Raw genomic sequence first — 9436 nt, 5'->3', positions numbered from 1 at the left:
GTCTATCACGATATACTTTGATTTATTTTCCAGCCCTGCTCTAACATGAGATAAACTGTCATGAATGCTGGAAATGCATCACTATTTAGTGAACATATGAGAAGCTTTAGAGTAAAACTCAGAACTAGGCTGCTGGCCTCCGTTTCACACAGGGAAACAAAGCTGGTCGTCTTTGAGAATTCTGACGTCATCACAAGGAATTTTCCAGTAACAAATTGACCCCAAACTATAATTTACTTTCCGTGACAAAACAAGCTCTTGCAGGGCAGAAGTGGACATCCTGCTAAACAAAAAAAATAAGCATTCGCACAATCAGTCCATATTTTCAAGCTCCATTTAATGTCCTAGCAAAAGGATTATGTGACTGTACTAAGGAGTGAGTAAAATAGAAAGTGCTTTTTTTTTTCCATTGCTGTTTCAACATAATAAAATCAAATCAAAGCAGTTTTCTTTAGCTAGACGGAGCAGAAATCTGTAGAAATAGATTATTCAGCAAAGGTACTCTGTTGGGAGTATTTGGTGGTATGGTGTAGATCAAAGGCACATCACAGCTTTTGTATCTCACGGGGGATTGTTGCACACGCACAGAAAACACACAGACACATGCACAAGCCTTTAAAGTACATTTCCCGATCTGGCCGTCTACAGTCGTGTGAATGGAAAGCAGTCATGGAGAAGTTCTAAGAGGCGACAAATGCTGATCCAGAGTGTGGTTAAGCCTTTTAATTTGGAGCCTGTAAAAGGGATATAACATGAGTTAAAAATGTCCATCTCAAACCTTATTGAAGTGGATATGATCCAAGACAAATCAAAGGTAGCGTGGGATCTCCAGAGGTTTTTCCGAGAGTCACTTTCCTGTGTGTTTTCTTCTTTTAAATAATATGCTTTAAGAATTACCAATATATCCTTGGTTCCAACTATCACCTCTCTAACAGTCCCAAAAACAACCCCCACCCAAAAAAAAGAAAAACAAAAAAAGAAAAGAAAAAAAAGGACTTAACATTCAGTAAACATTCTTCTCTAAAGGTAGTTTCCCTTATATAATCTGTCATTTTTTCCTCTGCCATTATGTATACATAAACAAGTTTAATAACATACCAATCAGTGGTTATTTCACAATTGGAAAAAAAGCACAAAATGTTTACAGTCTTTTACAGGTGAATAAAAGTTTTTCTTGACTCTTTAATAAGGGCATAGCATAGTTCAGAGTTTGTCTCATCGGCTTCTGGTACTTGAGCTCCCTCCACTACTATTCTGCAATTAGATCTTTACATACAAATATTGACAAAGTGATGGCTCGCCCTCTCAAAGCCATCCAGTCTTTACAGAGTAATCATCAGAAAGAGGAAGGTGAGGGGGCCGAAGATGCTGGAAAAGATGGGGCGGGCGGGAGGGTCAGTGGGGTCCGAGTGGCCTGGTGGGTGGGCTCATAGCTGGCCCTCACTGCAGTGGCTGTCCTGACTGCCGGTGGGTTTTTCTGTGTCCTGACTGGACAGGTCTTTGAGGATGAGCGCGGCGCTCTTCTCAGAGAACTCGTCTCCGTCGGGCTCCAGGCCGTCGGGACAGGACAGCTTCAGCAGCTCCTCCCTCAGCTGGGCCGTGTGTCTCTGCAGGGACACACACACGCACGCACGCACGCACGCACACACACACACACACACACATTTATTAGGAAGGCTGTTGTTCACCCAAACATGACCACAGCACCCAGCTGTCAGGTGGCCAGGTTTAGGGTGAGGACTGGGCTGGACCTCTTAAGACCTGAGAGCTGCAGCAGGAAGGCTGGGACAGTCAGAGTGGCTAGTTTACCGAAATGACTTTTTATGATTTTGTAAATTATGACAATTTAATGCAAAATTGGCATTTTTAATGGACTTTCAATGCAACTTTTAGAGCAACTTTGCATTAAAAGTGTCATTATTTACCGAATGATGCTTTATGACAACAGTCATAAACATTCATAAAGACTCCTTCATGTTCATGATAGGTGTTATGTCGTGTTTATGACAGTGTCATGTCAATCTTATGCACACCCCTTCAAATAAAGTGTTACCAAATATTAAAATTCCTCAAGGCAAATTATCTGCCTCGAGGAATTATGGTTTACTATTTGGCACCATGTCCTCTGCTTGGATAATTATTTATGTTGCACAACACCAGTGAGTTGCTGACGAATACCAACTGCTGTTAGCACAATATATAGTGAACAAACATGCTCTTTTCCTCGGGCACGTTGGGGTTTTCAGTGTTTTTGTGGACCGCTCTTTGTGTGTGTGTGTGTGTGTGTGTGTGTGTGTGTGTGTGTGTGTGTGTTCTGACTGAGTGAGAGTACCTTGAGAGCAGCTGCATGGTGGGACATGGTGCGGCCGACCCGCTTGTCGTTGCTGTACTGCTGGATGTCAGCGATCCACTCCTCACACTGAGACATGATCTCGGTTCTCTTCAGGTAGAAATGTTTGTGGATCACCTGCACACACACACCGTTCACCACATCGGTCACTCCCACATCACTTGATACAGGAGGCATTGATACATCCAGACTGGACGGTCCGCTTCAAAGAGAGAAGCTTTCTTAAACATTTTATCTCCATCCTTCCAAAGAGTGTCATGAATGGAACTAACAGACATTTTTATACAGGTTAGATTTCCTCCACATGGTGCTAGAAATGTCACTAATAGTACATAGAAAACGGAGGTTCACACATTCATTCAATTTGATTTGCTGGCAGAAAAAGGAAGCTAAACAAGCATCTGGAACGAAGATTTTCTTCATTGTGCTGTCAGCTAACAAACAGAAACTCCTGTTAGAGATGAACCAATCAGGTTCCTCCCAGCTGATCCCATTCCTCTTGTTCCCTCCAATGTCTGCGCAGTTCTTTGATAGAGGTTGTAGTTCAACAGACAACAGAAAATGTGGAAACTGCGAGCTACCATAGCTAGAACCAGAACCAGAACTGGCTTTACTAACCTAGTTAGCGGGCTTTACTAACCTAGTTAGCGGGCTTTACTAACCTAGTTAGCGGGCTTTACTAACCTAGTTAGCGGGCTTTACTAACCTAGTTAGCGTACACAAACAAGGAATGTGGCTTTGGAAAAGCTGGAAGCTGGGAGTCAGAACCGAGCTGTATTGGATGTGTTCCACCAGGAGTGCACTGATAAATCGGCCCAGATTTCCTTCATTTTGGGAGGCCAGTGATCGGCCCATACTTACATGTGAAGCCGATCTTATCCACCAATTTAAAAAAAATCAGAGAGTGTCTTCTCTCTGTGAGAGAGGTTTGACTTGTAGCCCCTCCCACCAGGTCATGTCTGACCATTTGCAGTTAACAGACACCCCTCTGTTATCAACTCAGCAGCTTTCTTGCTATATTTAGCAGTATTTTCTAAATCGGTGATTGGCGAGAAAACTGCAATTGGCACGCCCTTGGTGTTCACGGTTCTTGTGCGAAGAAGGAGCTGCTTGTCTGTTTTGTTGACCAGTAATCATAATTCGGCTCATCATGTCTGAGGACTGCAGCTGTGAATGAGGCTCAACGCCTTTTCACATTTTTAAGTGTTCAGGCTGATCAATGTGTCAGTACGACATTCACGACGTTTGATGGAGGACGCCCATCAGCTCTGCTCAAGTCTTCAGTTTTACTGCTCCTCATCCCCCAAAGACCCCTGGTCCATGTCCTAGCAACAGTCGTCATGCTGTGCCATCAGCATGCAGCAAGTGTTCTAACAATGGGTCTGTAGCTGCTGCTCCGTTGTTGGAATGGGGGACGTGGTGAGGGTGGTGGGGGTGGTGGAGGCGGTCTGCTTCGCCGTTCACCAGGAGAAGAGAAGCAAAGCGGAGCTTTAGGAAACATTCTCTATCTGTCCTGTTCAGCTTCCTCCACTATCAATCCTCCTCTTTCTGACTGTCGGCTCCGCCCACCACCAAGGATGCCTTTGTTCCACAGAGAGGGGCGTGGCAGCCATCCCCGTTTCAAGGTCACACGTGTTTGTAAACACTTCCTCTGCTTTTCACTAAGCTGGAGACGGATGGAGAGCTTTGAAAACAACACTTCTACCCAGCTAATGTCTGGATATAATTCAGGTTGTAGATGTTTAATCATCTTTAATGATTTATAAGAAAATGCAGTACTTTTTAACTAACCATAGACGCCACACAGGACCGATTTAACTCAGACACACCACCAGGTCCTGCTATTTACTGTCTTTAGGGGTAATTGAACTACTTGGAACACAACAGACAAAAACAAAAGTGAATCAAGAGCTCTAAAAGAAATTCAGCTATATTCAGAATAACTGAGGGTGTCACCTCACTGCTGCTAATGTAACGACTTTGTTGATGTATTTAGAAAATCTTCAGACCCATCTCTAGAGCTGGGTCTGGAGACTTTTATTGTGAAAAATGAAAAAGTAAAGAAAACAAATTAACTGTTTTCTTTGGTTAATTTAGTAGTTTTGAGATCGATACTCTATAAACATTTCATATTTGAGAGCACTACCTCACGTGCCGTCCATATCGTTTCGTGGGGATCGTTCAATGTTTTCTATTAATACTGGAACAGACAAGGTGTATTGTGACTTTCTAAAAATGTAGCAGTCAAAAAAATTGGTATTGACTACAGTCGGAAACAGCAGGTGAGGCTTTTGAAAGACCAGTGATCAACCAGAAAAACTGCAATAAATAAATAAATTCAGTCCTTTTAACATTTATATGGTTCTGTGAAAACAATCCAACAAGAATCAAGAGATTCTAGAGGGCAAAAAAAGCCTCAATTTTCTCAGAGGAGAGACTCTGAATATAATCCTGTCTCACTGCCACTCCTAACTCTGACACATTTATGTGCCATAACTCTAAGTGCTTAAGATGGCGTCTCATGAGGAGTGACGGGACAGGCCGGGACCAGTGAAGGACTTGACGGACGCATCAGCAGCGCTGCAGAAAGGACTCCTGCATTCGCCGACTCTCATTCATCTCCCGTGCTTAAGGACAGCAGACAGAAGTCAAAACATTGTGTGTTCAGTAAGCCACGCACGCTGCTGACGGAGCAGGCTAACTCCTGTCTGCGTGGCTGCTCACTTCATTTTATTTACCATTTAAAGCAATAAGGACTAAAAATGTTATGACTGTGAGGCACTCAGTACTGATGTCTAGATAAAATCGACCTATTAGTGACTAGCAGTCGTTATTCAACTGTTGTAGGAACGCACTGCGATTTATTATAGAGATGGATAACAGAGAGGTAGAGGTAGCTAGGAAGTTTGGTTTTTTTCTTGTTGAATATTGACTCACAGTCAATATGTAGGATAAAATCTGAAATAAGGTTCCTACCAGATCATTTTACAATCCAGAAAACGACAACAAATGTTTATAGATTTTTCAAGGTCACCAATAGAAGATGTGAGACAACTGTCTACAGTCCTACACAGAACATTTAAAGTGTGCCTGGTGTAGTTATGCTAAAATTAGCAAAGTGCTAAAAGGTAGGTTAGGTGAGTGGAAAGCTTCAATATGTGGAGTTTGTATTTGGGATAAATATTAACTTGGACTCTAACAGTAATCAATGTCAAACTGATACTATGGAAAGTTAAGAGATTTAGTTTTCAAAATAATGTCTTAACTTTGAAATTTGAAACTTTCCCCCAGATCTCTAAATTACTTTAAGAAGGTAAAAGAAGGAAAACAAAATCAAACTTAAAATTCTTCCGCTACCTGACACAGAACACCTGGAGAGGTAGTGGCAGAAGCTCTAATGGCCAAAAACTGTAAGGGTGAAAGTGGGACTGAGGAACTAGCAACAAGTAGTGACATCATGCGAAGCAGTAGAAGAGCCACAAGATGTTGGCCAGTGTCTGTCCAGTCTTTTACTCAGAACAACCTGCTACAGACCATAAGAAATCTTGGATGACAACAACATTCCTTCAACATATGTGCTCGAACCCCAGAACAGGGTTCAGTTGTCCTTTAAAATGAACAGGAGAGAACTGTTTAGCCTCAGACCCCAATGGCAACTCAAAGATGTTACTGTGTTTGTGAAAGTGCCAGGCTTACCTCCTTGAAGCACGGCGACGGGTTGCGGATCTGCTCCAGCATGGCCCACTTGACCGTGGCCTGCCGGATGTTGCCGTCATACTCTCGAGAGCTCTGGGTGCCACTGGGGGTCCCGCGGGAACGCTCGTACCCCGGCTCGTTAAAGTAGGGCTCAGCCACTAGGATGAGGGACTGCACAGACACTAGCACCTGCAGCAGATTTAGAAACCACAAAGGAGACGGGGTTACCTGAAATCCCATGGAACGCCTTACTCAAGACTAGAAGGAAAATATCCCAACAACGTCTTACTACAAAGAGGCAACTGACTTGGCTTCCAGAGGAACATTTTAATAACATAACCTTTATTCCGGCTAGAAGTGAATTAGTCTGGCGTCCTTAAACTGTGAAACCCATGAAATGATCTTGGCAGAGTCGGATCAGCGTAGAACAGTCTGACAAAGGCAGGGAACAATTTGGCCACATTTTAGCACTGCATTCTTTAAACCTTTTTCATTAACAGCCAATAAATGACTTGGCCTGTCCCACAGAGACTAAAGATGTCCTTCGTCATCACTCTGTTGGTTCAGAGCCAAAAATGTTGGCGGTGAACTTAATGGCCAGTCTGATGGCCTTAGAAGAAAGCAACACATTTCAGTCCTCATGCATCCATCACAAAGCGGTCTGCCCCATCTTGAAGCAAATATGGATGATTACCAGCCCCGCCCCCTGCCCCTTGTTTCCAGATCACCACCCTCCTGATTTCCATTATTGATCTATAGAATGCTAACTGGAATAATAATCAAAGGAGACATCTCTATGTACTTCCCATCTCTGCAAAGGGTGGGAGAGAGGTAGATTGTAAAGAACAAAGAAATACATCCATTTTCAAATGCTCCAGCTCCTGGACAACAATCAATACTTGTACTGGAGAAAGAATGAGATTATGTGCAGAACGGGGCCAAATAACAGTGTGGCTGTGTGTCAAACTGGTCCAGAGTGGCTAACTAGTGTCCAGGAGTTCCTTATAGCTATAAATGAGCTGCTGTACCATTCATAATTCATCTTCATATAATAAAGAAACGCACAGACTGTTGTGGCTCAGGCTTTTTCCAGACTTGAATGTCAAAATTTTTACAACAGTGTTATTAACAGTCTGAGCATTTGACAACAAACCACTTACGTAGTTCACTTTTTGTTTTATGTCTGGTCCATAAATCATAAAAACAACAATACTGAAGCTGTTTTTCTATTTACCAGTGTAATAAAGGGCTATTTCACAGCTTTTCAATTTTGAGCCGAATTTTTTATAAAGTCCCTTGAGAGGACATGTTGTGAATTGGAGATACATAAATAAACTAAATGAAAAAGATGACTTTGGACCAAGAGCAACAGTCTAGATGTTTTTCTCCTTAGTCCAGGTAAGTCGTTTGTAGCCCATGCATCCTAAAGGTCTGAAATAATTTACTTTGTGTAATGAATATAGATTTCTGAGTTGAGAGAATATTTAAAGTTGAACTTTTTCACAATATTGTAATTTTTTGATGGGCCTGTGCCAGTCTGTATATATTTTGGTAAAATAGTACCACAATAAACAATTAAATGTCAGCTGTTACAATGAAAAGTATATTAATTCACAACTCTATTGGTTGGACAGTGATAAACTCCGGCTTCTGATAACCAACTTAATGAGTGAACCACAGGACAGATATTTATGTTACCTGTAGAGCTGAAAAGTTTCAAATGATTCGAGTACCTTGATTATTAAAATTCCTCAAGGAAAATTTATTTGCCTTGAAGCTTCGTTAAATTATGTTTTATTATTTAGCACACTGTGTTCCGGCCGGGTCGTTATTTGCATTGCGCAGCACTCTGACTTCTGCCTATGAGTTGTTGACGAAAGCTAAGTTAAGCTGCAAGATGCCCGATTTTCAAGTTTGGTCAGGGGGGCGGGTTTATTGATTGATAATAATGTCTGGGTTTTTCTCGTTTTTCAGGGGACCAATATGCATCCTTAAAATGACTGGCGCAATGCCTGAAGTACGGCAGCTTTTCTCCTCTTGGAGCTGCTTCCTGGTGGTGGGGGAGAGAGCTGCAGCTGTGAACAGATACACTGAACACCACAGGCGGCTGTGCTTTAGATATGTAGCTTTACTGTCAAATCAGAAAATTAATTTCATATCATCCCAGTCTCAACAAATGGGTGGCGGAGCGCATCGTGACGGTACATAGCTGGTAGATGAGTTTCTGTGTGTGATGAACGAAGGTGTCAAATCCCGTCGCTAACATGGACAGAAAAACTATAAATGTTTGGGCAAGGTGAGAGTTCATCCATTAAACTGACTGAAGATGAATACATAAACCAAGAGCTGGAGTATAGACATTTTTTATCAGCGTATTTGTGAGCCTGCCTCTTTATTATTAAATTGAATATAATTTCAGATTTTTATATAACTTTTCTTCAGGTTAACTTAGAAAGTGAGCCATTACTGTTACAAGTTAATTCTCTAAACTATAGAAAAGTAGCTCAAATATGAAAATTGGTCTCATGTTGACATCCAATAGTAACACTGCTGTTATGTTAGATTTACCAATGTTTTATATTTTTTTTAATCCGATAACTCAATTAAATGTAATAATAATCGATAGATTACTCAATTACTCAAATATTTGCCTACAGCAGTCCTGGTTACCTGTAAAAAGCTTGAGGTCTGGGGGTTCCACTTCTCCTCAGGTCTCCCATGCCATGTGTTGAGGATACTTAAACACACCTGGACAGAAAGCATTCAGGGATCAGTCTCAGCACAAAGCCCTAAAAACTGCAGTGGAAGTGGAAGTCAGTAGACTGAGGAATAAGCTGAGGACACTTTGAGCAGACAAGTTTGTTCTCTTCATTAGAATGATGGGGCGTGCTGCTTCTACTCAGATTATTACATCACTACACCAAACAGTAGAATGGAGGAATAAAACATGGTCGGGTCACATAAACACACTGTGGTTGAATGTCTGGTTCATGGTGGTTACACCACTCTTTGGGACGGAAGTTGTTACTGAGGGAATACAACTCAGTTATCTTCTTTCAATAACAGTGATGAGTTTAAAAAGAAAGTCAGTGGAAGCCAGATGTGAGGAGCCAATGGAAGAAACCCTTCTGGTGAGGAAACCTGATCTCCTTTGATCAATCCATCTCTAAGTGAATCTAACTAAGCCTCCTGTCTGGTTTAGCGAGCCGTTCAGCTATCCTGGTTCAGACTAAACCTTCTTTGTCAAAGTTTATGGCTGAAATTGCAATTTGTTGGACAATTATTTATATCTGTGCATCAAAATGATTAGAATTCTTCTAGAGTTAGACTATTCATCCATCCCTGATATGAATTGCTACCACTGACGTTTAAAGTCCCAGTAATTCCTTA

General features: G+C 41.8%; 1 protein-coding gene across 2 annotated transcripts in view; it reads right to left on the bottom strand.

The window, feature by feature from the left end:
• Window positions 1-316: 316 nt before the first annotated feature.
• The window catches only part of birc6 (baculoviral IAP repeat containing 6), a 71191-nt gene continuing 62071 nt past the window's right edge, over window positions 317-9436 (bottom strand). For both annotated transcript variants that reach the window (XM_007573917.2, XM_016661701.1), the window contains exons 70-73: window positions 8717-8794; window positions 6047-6235; window positions 2333-2467; window positions 317-1607 (exon numbers count right to left, since the gene is read on the bottom strand). In XM_007573917.2, coding sequence (XP_007573979.1) covers window positions 1428-1607; window positions 2333-2467; window positions 6047-6235; window positions 8717-8794 — 582 coding nt within the window. In that variant the 3' untranslated portion in view covers window positions 317-1427. The remainder of the gene's footprint in view (window positions 1608-2332; window positions 2468-6046; window positions 6236-8716; window positions 8795-9436) is intronic.

The sequence above is a fragment of the Poecilia formosa genome, unplaced genomic scaffold (assembly GCF_000485575.1).
Source record: "Poecilia formosa unplaced genomic scaffold, Poecilia_formosa-5.1.2 Scaffold340, whole genome shotgun sequence".
NCBI lineage: Eukaryota > Metazoa > Chordata > Actinopteri > Cyprinodontiformes > Poeciliidae > Poecilia > Poecilia formosa.
The sequence above is the reverse complement of the archived record's forward strand: the minus strand, read 5'-3'. Positions and strand labels throughout refer to the sequence as shown.